This window comes from Entelurus aequoreus, linkage group LG05, assembly GCF_033978785.1.
Source record: "Entelurus aequoreus isolate RoL-2023_Sb linkage group LG05, RoL_Eaeq_v1.1, whole genome shotgun sequence".
NCBI classification, from domain to species: Eukaryota; Metazoa; Chordata; class Actinopteri; order Syngnathiformes; family Syngnathidae; genus Entelurus; species Entelurus aequoreus.
In genome coordinates this window covers 55430142-55442318 of record NC_084735.1, presented here as the reverse complement: position 1 = coordinate 55442318, position 12177 = coordinate 55430142, and the positions used below count along the sequence as shown (strand labels likewise).

The 12177-nt window shown below is 40.2% G+C and overlaps 1 protein-coding gene across 3 annotated transcripts in view; it reads left to right on the top strand.

The window, feature by feature from the left end:
• gdpd5a (glycerophosphodiester phosphodiesterase domain containing 5a) overlaps positions 1–12177 on the top strand; it is a 74319-nt gene that overhangs the window by 12643 nt on the left and 49499 nt on the right. For all 3 annotated transcript variants that reach the window (XM_062048413.1, XM_062048414.1, XM_062048412.1), the window contains exon 2: positions 10055–10229. In XM_062048413.1, the coding sequence (XP_061904397.1) occupies positions 10113–10229 (117 nt within the window). In that variant the 5' untranslated portion in view covers positions 10055–10112. The remainder of the gene's footprint in view (positions 1–10054; positions 10230–12177) is intronic.

Genomic DNA, 12177 nt, shown 5'->3' with positions numbered 1-12177 from the left:
TGCTGTCATCATATTCACATTGCTTAGTGTAAACAAGCCTTCATAGTAAGACGTCATCGAATATGAACTTCATCGTGTAGACTAGACTGTTATGGAATGAAACTGAATTCCAATTGTATTCATGGTGGTAATGGTCAACAAAAACATGAACTCATTCTGAAGTTGATAAATGAAACAATTCTCAGAAATAATTGCCAAACTTTTATTCCATCCATCCATCAATCCATCCATTTCTACCGCTTGTTTCTCTCGGGTAATGGGGGAACTGGAGTCTTTCCCAGTTGCACTTGAGCGGAAAGCAGGGTAAACCCGGACCAGTTGCAATTAATGGAACATTTTAATTTTTGGGACTTTTGGCCATCTTTTATTAATTAGTAAAATTGGTACCTAGGAATTGATTCTGGTATTCAACGGTACCAATTTTCTGTACTTTTGTGTTTGTTAATAGATATTAACTGTTTTTGTAAAAAAAAATAAAACATTTTTTTGTAACGTAACGTTTAAAAATTAGCTCATTATGATAACTGCTGTCAAGTTGTTATATCTTGTTTCATTGTCACATTTCTGAGTTTCATTAGCAGGTATGTCACTAAGTTTCAATTTCAGTTGCAAGTCCAAGACACTGGATGGCAGTGGTGTATAGTTTATGGTGTGTTTTTTAGGTTTTGGTGCACCCTAAAAAGGGTGCATAATACGGTAAGTATTGTACTTATTACGCACCAGGTGTTTAATTATAACGTGTATCTTAGCTGTAGTTTTCATTAACAAATTTGGAGGTGTTTAAATCGCCATGTAAAATCGCTAATGCGAATCAGCAGCATGTCAATAGCAAAGCCAAAGTCATTTAGCATCAAGCTTGCACATTTTTTGAAAAGTGAATCCTTATTTAAAAGGGAACTGCACTTTTTGGTGAATTTTGCCTATCGTTCACAATCATAATGAAAGACATGACAACGGATGTGTTTATATAACTGCCAACAATTTACATTTCGTGACTTGAATATTAACCAAGTATTAGTGATATTGTTATAGGGCTGGGCGATATGGCCTTTTATTAATATCTCGATATTTTTAGGCCATGTCACGATACACAATATATATCTTGATATTTTGCCATAGCCTTGAATTAACACTTGATGCATATAATCACACCAGTATGATGATTCTATATGTCTACATTAAAACATTTTTGTTCATACTGCATTAATATATGATAATTTTAAACTTTCATGCAGAGAGGGAAATCACAACTAAGTCAATTTACCAAAACTGTATTTATTAAACGGTTTTTAAGCAGTGGCACAAACATTCATGTCATTTCCAAAACAGAAAGTGCAATATTGTTGACATTTTAAAACAAGCTATGAGTGCACTTTTGTGCATGATGTCACTAAGATGACATATCAAAACAACACTAAATTAAAGTGCACTTTTTGTACAGAACGCCACTACAATAGTTTAAAACAAATAAACTGCACTTTTATGCATGATGTCACACAATATATTTAAATAACTGTCAAATAAAAATTAGCTGCATAATAGGAAATCCAATAGTGTATCAATCAATCAATCAATCAATCAATGTTTATTTATATAGCCCTAAATCACAAGTGTCTCAAAGGGCTGCACAAGCCACAACGACATCCGCGGTACAGAGCCCACATAAGGGCAAGGAAAACTCACCCCAGTGGGACGTCGGTGTGAATGACTATGACAAACCTTGGAAAGGACCGCATATGTGGGTAAACCCCCCCCCCCCCTCTAGGGGAGAACGAAAGCAATTGATGTCGAGTGGGTCTGACATATTATTGTGAAAGTCCAGTCCATAGTGGATCTAACATATTAGTGAAAGTCCAGTCCATAGTGGGGCCAGCAGGAAACCATCCCGCGCGTAGACGGGTCAGCAGCGCAGAGATGTCCCCAACCGATGCACAGGCGAGTGGTCCACCCCGGGTCCCGACTCTGGACAGCCAGCATTTCATCCTTGGCCACCGGACCTGTGTCCCCCCCACCTCCACAAGCGAGAGGGGGGCAGAAGAGGAAAGAAAAGAAACGGCAGATCAACTGGTCTAAAAAGGGGGTCTATTTAAAAGCTAGAGTATACAAATGAGTTTTAAGATAGGACTTAAATGTTTCTACTGAGGTAACATCTCTAACTGTTACCGGGAGGGCATTCCAGAGTACTGGAGCCCGAATAGAATATGTCCTTCACTATGTGGTAGGTTACTGTGGACGTTATCTCCTTCTGTTGTTGACTAATTTTTTCCTACGGTGTTGATCTGGAAATTGTTGCTTGGGCATTTTGTTGGTGTGGCACCGAATGGAGATGTTGACATGCAGAGTTTCAAGCACTCTTCATTCTCTAGCGGGTGACTTTTCAAATGATGCTACAAATTAGCAGTAATGCTACTTTTTGTAGCTTTTGCCGCATACTTGACATATTATGGTTGTCCGTTCGACATCTTCGCGCGTAAAGCCAAACCACCGCCAGACGATGGACCCCCTGCTGTTTTTCTTGGGAATTAATTCTTCCTTCATTTGTTACCAGATTCGCACCTTCTTTCTCTCGTATTACCACTCGCACCGCACCGTTAGCATCACAGCTAACGTTACCCATGCCGCTACCTCTCTGCTCCGCGAGGGCGTATGACGTTGCACGCGCGACAGTATGTGACGTATGTAAGAAGGTGCGCTTGTTTTTTTATGTTTCTGTGAGAAGGAGAGACTAGAAAGAGTGAGAAACGCATGTAGTGTAATGCCCGCAGCTAAAACCAACTGCGTGAGAAGTATACTCGAATATCACAATATAGTCATTTTCTATATCGCACAGAGACAAACCTGCGATATATCGAGTATATTCGATATATTGCCCAGCCCTATATTGTTACTATAAGTGCTCATGCAGACAGACTATTTATAACGGCGGGATGATCACAAGCTTGTGTGCTTATATTGACATCTTCAAGTAGTAAGCTGCTTCCTCCTTCCTTTGCTTGTGGAAATGTATTGTAGATTATAAATGATGTGTTTCACCTGGATAGTAGAAGGATGAGGACGTATTCCAACAACACTTTGAAATCCAATTTTGACCGGAGATGGCGAAAACGACACGGAAAGATGCTTGGTTCAGCCCCCCTTTCTTCTCGAGAATTATGAGTCATTCTTCATCTAAGCAGGAATATAACAAGATTATATCAATCACGTCCGAATGACAGCAGACATTGTACAGAAAGTGATGAGTTTTTGAAATTAATGCGCCTCATTTTCGCGTATAAGGATACACATATATAAATACAGCGATGGGCAAGCTATTAGGAAAATGTAGCTACAAGTTACTCCTTATTCAATTTAGCTAAGCTAAAGGGGAAGCTATCCCCAGAGAATTGTAGCAATAATTGTAATAATAAATGTAACATTAAAGCTACGTTATATAAATATATAACTTAATGTACAACTTTACACCAAACCAGAGAAAACACACTCAGTTGGATTGTTTATTAAAATAAACAGTAGATAGAAACATGCCCTTTGTCTGGCTTTTTAACATTTCTTTTAAATTGCGTACCATGTACAAAATAAGGGAAAAAACACAGAACACAAATTAAATAAAACAATAATAATGATAAATAAACATCATTAACTATACTGGAATGGAGACTTTTCAGCACAGGTTAAATTACTGTTTTAACAGAAACCACAGTGGCTAAATTACAAATCGACCAAAGGAACAAAATATTTGTCTCACAAAAGAGACATTAAAAGTGAACAGTACTTTTTTGGAATTTTGCCTATCGTGCACAATCATTATGAAAAACATGACGACCGATGGATATTTTTTAATGCATTCTATCTTGTAAATAAACCTACATAAAAGTCGGCTTGCAGCAGAGTCAATGGGAGCTCCTCTATTCCGCCCAAAAAAAACAATAAATAACCATTCATCATGACGAGAATATTTACCAAGTATTAGTAATATTGTTATTTTGTGGCTAACACAGACAAACTATTTATTGCGGCAACGTGATCACCAATTTATGCTGCTATGATTACATCATCAAGTGGTCAGCTGTTTCCTTGCGTCCCTGCTCCTTGGAAGTTCATTGTAGATCATAAATCATGCATCTCAACTGGATAGAAGAAGGCTGAGGCAAAAATCCGACAAGTTGGTACATTTTGACAGCCAATTTAGACCTGGCAGTGGCTAGGGATGATGTTTGATAAGAAATTATCGAGTTTGAGCCTATTATCGAATCCTCTTATCGAACCGATTCCTTATCAATTCTCTTATCGAGTCCAGATAGGTTGTTGTAAATGCAAAAAAACACACAATAATTGGTTTAACAAAAGCTCACTTTTATTATTTAAGAAAACTATTTAATCTAATTAATAAATAAATATTGACTGTTACCCCCCTAAAAAAATAAAATAAAATAAATAAATATTGACTGTTGTTACCCAAAGTATATTAAGTGGGATTTTTCAGAAAAACAAATATATACAGTAACACAAAAACAACCTGTCTGTGTGATCACTATAGGTGTATAAATAATAATATAGTGTTAAATAAAATCAGTCCCTTGGGCACAAAACGGAAAATAATACAGCTCTCCAAAAAGTGAAATTCTGCTGCTATTTGACATAACTGTTTGTTATGATGCTTTGACATTTTTGCACTTTATTTCTTTATTGAAAGAAAATTCTATGAAGAGAAAAGTTGTTTGCAAATGTGGTTACAATGCTAAAAAATGAAAAGTTAAAGCTAAAAAAAGAAATACACTTTATTGAGTTAACATTATTTCTTTATAGGGGGGAAGATGTTTTGAGCTAGGGAATATAACAACTACACTACCCAGCATGCAACGGGAGTGACGAGCATGCGCGGTAGCCCCGAAAAGTGTTGCATGTCGTCACGTAAGAATGAGGTTATGAGCACGCTGTGAAAGTAAACGTCAAGAACTAAGCCAACACGCCTCATCTGCATTATTTATAATTAGACAGACAACACATATACAGTGTGATATTGTTTTGTTTACAAGGAAAGAAAAACAAAAGTTAAAAAAGGGAGATGTGTTGTATATATATGTATGTGCTGCAGTTGCTTTAAGAACGTTGCGACAGCTGCCGTAAAGGAGGTGCGTTGCTAGCCTGGTTGCTAAGTTTCCGGTTGGTCGTAAAAGTGTTCGTCATGTGTTTGTACTCTGCTCAAATCTCTCAGTAAAGTTATTCATTGGATTATACCTTTTGTTTTGAACTTTATTACACCTTGGAGCGCTTTTCCCCGTCCATTTTTTTCCTGCTTTCGCTATCTGCGCCTAATGACTGAGCTACGTGACGTCATTTCTTGTGATGTCACACGGAGCATTTCTTGTGGGACGGATTCGTTCCGAGGGATTCGAATAAAGAACCAACTCTTTTTCTTTACTATAGTGGTCTCGATAACGGGTACCGGTTCTCAAAAAGGGATTTGAGTCCGAGGACTCGGTTCTTTTCTTATCTAACAACCGGGAAAACCGGTTTCGAGTATCATCCCTAGTAGTGGCGATACAAAAAGACGCTCGACTCCACCTCCCTTTTCTTCGTGAGGATTATGAGTCATTCTTTATCTAAACAGGAATATAACAAGATACTAGCAGTCGGCATCCTAATGACAGCAGACAGTGTACAAGTAAGTGATGTCTCACTATGTAGTTGGCTCTCATGAAGTCTGCAGTGAGTAAAAATCAGTGATGTTGGGGAAAAAAAGCATACGGTGTGATGCGTTTTTGAAAGAAATGCGCCACGCATGCTTAAAATGATCAAACTATGTAAATAATACATCTTATTATACATGTGCCTGTTACTATATTACAAATACAGTAACAGGCACATATTGCCTGTTACTCATGTCAGGCAATATGTGCCTGACATGAGTCAGGCACAATGTGTAAAACGTTTACGTTTTACACATTGTGTAAAACGTAAATAAAAACAGAATACAATGATTTGCAAGTCCCTTTCAACCTATATTCAATTGAATAGACTGCAAATACAAGATACTTAACATTTGAACTGGAAAACGTTGTTATTTTTTGCAAATATTAACTCATTTGGAATTTGATGCCTGCAACGTGTTTAAAAAAAGCTGGCACAAGTGGCAAAAAAGACTTACAAAGTTCAGGAATGCTCATCAAACACTTATTTGGAAAATCCCACAGGTGAACAGGCTAATTGGGAACAGGTAGGTGCCATGATTGGGTATAAAAGCAGCTTCCATGAAATGCTCAGTCATTCACGAACAAGGATGGGGCGAGGGTCACCACTTTGTGAACAAATGCGTGAGCAAATTATGTATTCTCTCATACACCAGTGTGGGTGGCACTGGAAGCAAGGTGGGTGAATTGTCTTGCCCAAAGACACAATGGCAGTGACTGGGATGTCGAAAGCTGGGCTTTTACCAGGAAACCCTTAAGTTTGTGGGAGACTGATCTACCTTGTGAACCACGCTGCCCCCAAATCAAAAGACAAAGACAAATGGTGAACCTTTTGCAATAAAATAACAATTAGTGGTTAGCAAAAAAAAGGAATCCCTCAGAAATGAATAAGGGACACCTTGTTAGCAGGGCTAGCCGACCTCGTTGTGTTCACTCGGTAGGGATGATGTTTGATAAGAAATTATCGAGTTCGAGCCTATTATCGAATCTTCTTATCGAACCGATTCCTTATCGATTCTCTTATCGAGTCCAGATAGGTTGTTGTATATGGAAAAAAACACAATATTTGGTTTAACAAAAGCTCACTTTTTTATATAAGAAAAAAATCAAATCTAATAAGTAAATAAATATTGACTGTTACCCCCTAAAAAAATAAAATAAATAAATATTGACTGTTGTTACCCAAAGTGTATTAAGTGGGATTTTTCAGAAAAACAAATATATACAGTAACACAAAAACAACCTGTCTCTGTGATCACTATAGGTGTATAAATAATACTATAGTGTTAAATAAAATCAGTCCCTTGGGCACAAAACTGAAAATAATACAGCTCTCCAAAAAGTGCACTTCTGCTGCTATTTGACATAACTGTTTGTTATGATGCTCAGACATTTTTGCACTTTATTTCTTTATTGAAAGAAAATTCTATGAAGAGAGAGGTTGTTTGCAAATGTGGTTACAATGCTACAAAATGAAAAGTTAAAGCTTAAAAAAGAAATACACTTTATTGAGTTAACATTATTTCTTTATAGGGGGAAAGATGTGATGTTATGAGCTAGGAATATAAAAACTACACTACCCAGCATGCAACGGGAGTGACGAGCATGCGCGGTAGCCCCGAAAAGTGTTGTTGCATGTCACCACCCGGCAGCTAAGAATGAGGTTATGAGCACGCTGTGAAAGTAAACGTCAAGAACTCAGCCAACACGCCTTGTCTGCATTATTTATAATTAGACAGACAACACATATACAGTGTGATTTTGTTTTGTTTACAAGGAAAGAAAAACAAAAGTTAAAAAAGGGAGATGTCATATATGTATGTGCTGCGGTTGCTTTAAGAACGTTGCGACAGCTGCCGTAAAGGAGGTGCGTTGCTAGCCTTGTTGTTATGTTTCCGGTTGGTGGTAAAAATGTTCGTTATGTGTTTTTACCCTGCTCAAATCTCTCAGTAAAGTTATTCATTGGATTATACCTTTTGTTTTGAACTTTATTACACCTTGGAGCGCTTTTTCCGGTGCATTTTTTTCCTGCTTTCGCTATCTGCGCCTAATGACTGAGCTACGTGACGTCATTTCTTGTGATGTCTCACGGGGCATTTCTGGTCGGGACGGGATTGGTCCCAGGGATTCGAATAAAGAACCAACTCTTTTTCTTTACTATAGTGGTCTCGATAACGGGTACCGGTTCTCAAAAAGGGATTCGAGTCCGAGGACTCGGTTCTTTTCTTATCGAACAACCGGGAAAACCGGTTTTGAGTATCATCCCTATCACTCGGGCTGCGATGAACTCTTGTCATGAGCAGAAACTTAAAAGACCAAACCATTGCATGGCTATTGTGACTGTTAATGCAAGTAATATAGTACGATATTGTCATGAATGTCATGACAGGTTTGTACTTTATTTTCTTTACTGTGTTTGGTATTGTTTCTTTTCCAGTGCTCTTATTTTCAGTGGTACTTTCTGTTTGCCTCATTACTTTGGCCCCAGCGCTGTCTCCCACACCTATCCCTGATTGGCAATCTGAGCACACCTGTTCCAGGTTGCCAATCAGGTTTCTTTATAAACCAGCCTGCCCTGCACAGAGTGCTTAATCTTTGGTTCCTGTTTAAATTGCATTGTAAAGTCTCTTGTGCGTGGGCTCTCTATAGCTGACACACACGACGGGACCCGTAGTTCAGGTTGCAACACAAAGTCTTTTATTGTGGCGTTCTCTCGCTCAAATAGTCTTTTTGGTCTTGCTCCCGGCCTCCTGCTCGCTTGTCTCTGCTCTCCTTCTCCCCTCATGGCCTCAGCCCCTGCTGATAAAGGAGACAGGTGATTAGATAACCCGCTTAATCTGGGGAATCCACTCACCTGTCAGCTGCTTCGAAGCCGGTCCATACACACGCCCTTCCCGCAGGAGGCGTGCCGACCACGCCCCCCTCCACATGCATGTTCCCTGCATGTGCACTTCCCAGTTGCATTATTTCCTTTTGACATGTCATGTTTATCTGCTCTCTGCATCTTGGGGTTCAAGACCAACAGAACCTAACAGAATAATCGAGCCAAATACGAACCCCGCAAAATCTGGGTGGGCTGTCTGGAGGCAACAAATGGCTGCTCAGGAGAAAGCCGACAAGAAGTCGGTCTCCCCGATGAAGAAGCTATGTGGCTTGATTGCTGTACGGACTGGGGCGGGCTAAAGTCAGCTGTGGAACAGGGGAAGCACAGCTCTCACCTCTCTTCTCACCTCAGATGCTGCCACCACCATTCTTTCCTCTTCTAGTGAGACCTTCTCAGTTGCTGCTGCCATTATTCCTTCCTGCTCCAGAGGGGTCGCTGCCTGTCTCTCTCCTGGTGGGGTCGTCGCCTACTTTGCCTTCTGTGACATCATTGCCTGTGGTGGGTCTTCGCCAGACACCATCTATCTCTTCGCCTGTGGTTAATCCTCCCATGACGTCATCGCCGCTTCCCCCGAAGCACGCACACCATGCTAAACCTCCAAATCGACAACAGAGGCACGCACCTCGAGTGACGCTGGCATCACCGGCGTGCAGCCCACACTCACCTTCCACGCCAGTGGCAGAACGCAGACTCTTCACGTGCCTTCCAAGCATGCAGCAGAAGCACACACTACGTTCCTGCCTTGCCCTTGCCTGCCTTCCACGCCTGCAGAAGATGCGACCAAGCGCTTACCTTCCACGCTTCGGGAAGATGCATGCACTTAGCACTCGTCTGCCTTATCGTGAGCTCCAGTGGATTTCTACTCGTCGCCGCCGCTACCTACATCTTCCTTGCTGGCTGTGGGGATTTAAGGCCTGGACTGGTGGCCGATCCTTTGCGGCAAGAGGGCAATGTGGTGACCCTCTGCCAGTCCACCCTCCCTTGTTTTGGACCTTAGTTAAACGTCTGGCATCCGTTTATTGATGGGGAGCTACTATCATGACAGGTTTAAACTGTTTATTTTCTTTACTGTGTTTGGTATTGGTATTTATGTTTACCTGCTCTACGCCTGCCATCTCTGCATCTTGGGGTTCAAGACCAACATAACCTAACAGATTTGTTACAAATAAGTGCTTTGCGCACATTATAAACCTTGCAACTTGTTGCCCACATCACTCGTTTACTCGGGAGGGTGACAAGTGTGGCTACTTGTTGTTCAACAGTTAATGCATTGTTTCTGTCCGAGCAGAAGCAATTACAACGGCCGTTACATAAGTTAATTATAGACGTGATGGAACAGCAATTTGAATATGCTTGCTCCTTACGTTCCATCGCAACACCTCTAGTCTTCACCCCTACCAACGTGTATGTTCTTGCACAAGAAGAGCTGAGGTTGATTTGCTTAAACATTTTTATCATCTCATTTCCTGATCTTCTTTAGGGTTCCCAGACCACTGTGGGATGCTAACAGGCTGGTGCTACGTTGAGGCTAAAGGAGCATGGTGAAACACCAACCCTTCCAGGTCTATGAGAAGCAGGTGTTCGTGTCCTTTGTCACTGGCATCTATGGTTGCCGTTGGAAACGGTACCAGCGCTCTCAGGACGACAGCTCCAGGGTAAGAAAATATTGGTCATTTATTTTGAGATGGGCACTGAATCAGAGTTTCACCAAGGAGTCCAGTTTAGGTATTATGTAAAGATCTGGCTTACATTTGAAATGATATGACAGGAGACTATGTAGCTTAGCAATCAGAACTGAGCCGTATTCCGTGGTGGAAACGGAGGCTAATTGGGTATTGTTAATCCGGCCTGTAACATGGAAACAATTATATTGATCAATCTGATTGGCAAAGCAACAATCCAATATTGTCAAGAGATCAAAGAAGATAAACTAACTCGTTCTGCCTAACGGTCTTTTTAGTAATGTGAGAATGATTATGATAATCTACGCTTAGCCAGGACTGATTTTTTGATTTAATAATTTATTAAAGAGATTTTGTGTTTAAAAGTACACATTTAAGTTTTGAACATTGCTGAACTGATGAAGTGATAGTCACCTTGTTCGTCAGTTTATTTATTTATATAGTACATCTAAAAACAACCCCAGTTGGCCAAAGTGCTGTACAGACATAAGAGAAGGGGCACATAGTGTCACATTTACATCATAACACGGAAGGATGAATAAAATACAGTAGTAAAATATACCTTCAAAGTAGTGCAGAATATATCACCTGAAATACTAAAATGTAATAAATAAATAAAAAGGATTAAACAACAAACAAAAACCACCAAGATATCCTGTCTAACTGGATTTGAATGCTAGGGAGTAAAAAAAATGTTTTTAGCCTAGATTTAAATTGGCTCAGAGACTGGGAGGACCTAATAGATAATGGAAGGTTGTTCCGTAGTCTGCGCCCTGCCACTGAAAAGGCTCTTTCTCCTCTCATTTTTAGCCTAGTTTTTGGGACAGCGAGGAGGAGCTGGTCTGAAGACCTCAGGATCCAATTATTTTGCTGGCTTGTTTTATTAAGAGGTAAAGTTTTGTTTTATGTTCAATGTTAAGTGAGTTGTACCAGGAAGCCATGTTGAAAGTTAGGATGGATTCTATTAATGATTTGTAGACCAGGGCCAGAGTGTCCTTACTCATGCTAAAAGACCTGAGTTTCCTCAGCAGGTGGAACCGCTGCTGGGCTTTCGGATAAACGGCATCAGCATGTGTGGTGAAGGAACATAACTAAAAAATAGTTTCTGTGGAACAACACCGCTAATGTTCGTAGCTGCAGCTGTCAAGGCGACCAATTTTTGACAGAACAACACATGCATGTGTTTTCAGCACATGGAATTATATTGTTCAGCATTTACTTTGGGGACCAGACTGATGTGGTGTTTCCTTAAGGCTGCTTCTCCGTCCAATATTGCCAAGTCTGCTTATTATAAGTGACTTGTTTTCATAGAGCTGGGCACTTGTTTCTCTCGTGACATTTGGCAACACTATCTACGTCGTGTAACAATAAGAACTTAGACATCATTGTTTGTGTTGCACACGGACCTCTTTAAGTGACAAATTTCACAGGCCAGAGTTGACAGCGACAGATATATATGTCTGACCCAGGAATCAAGGCTGATGCTCACTAATCCAGTTTGTAGAGTCAGGAGAAAAGGGCAAATTGAAACACATCAGGCAGACCTTTTGGCAGCTTATTTATATTTTCATGGATTAATAAACACTGTGTGGATATTTTGGGGCCAAAGATTAATTCTGCTTCTGTGTGGTGCAGACAAGCAGTTCGACGGTTGCGGTAATTGTCTGCTACACGGTTGATGGTTTGTTTTGCTGATTTAGTGAGTATCGTCTTTCGCACACATATTCTCAGTTCCGGTGGTTGGAGAGCAGTATTGTGTTGATCTCTGCCAGTGTGTGTTTATCTGTTTGATAGAGACATTGTGCAATACATACCGTGTATTGCACAGACCATATATTTAGTTTTAGATACACCGTCTGGTGCATTAGTAACGTAATCTGGGATCACAATCCCAACAATCAGACTTCTCCCCCAGACGACC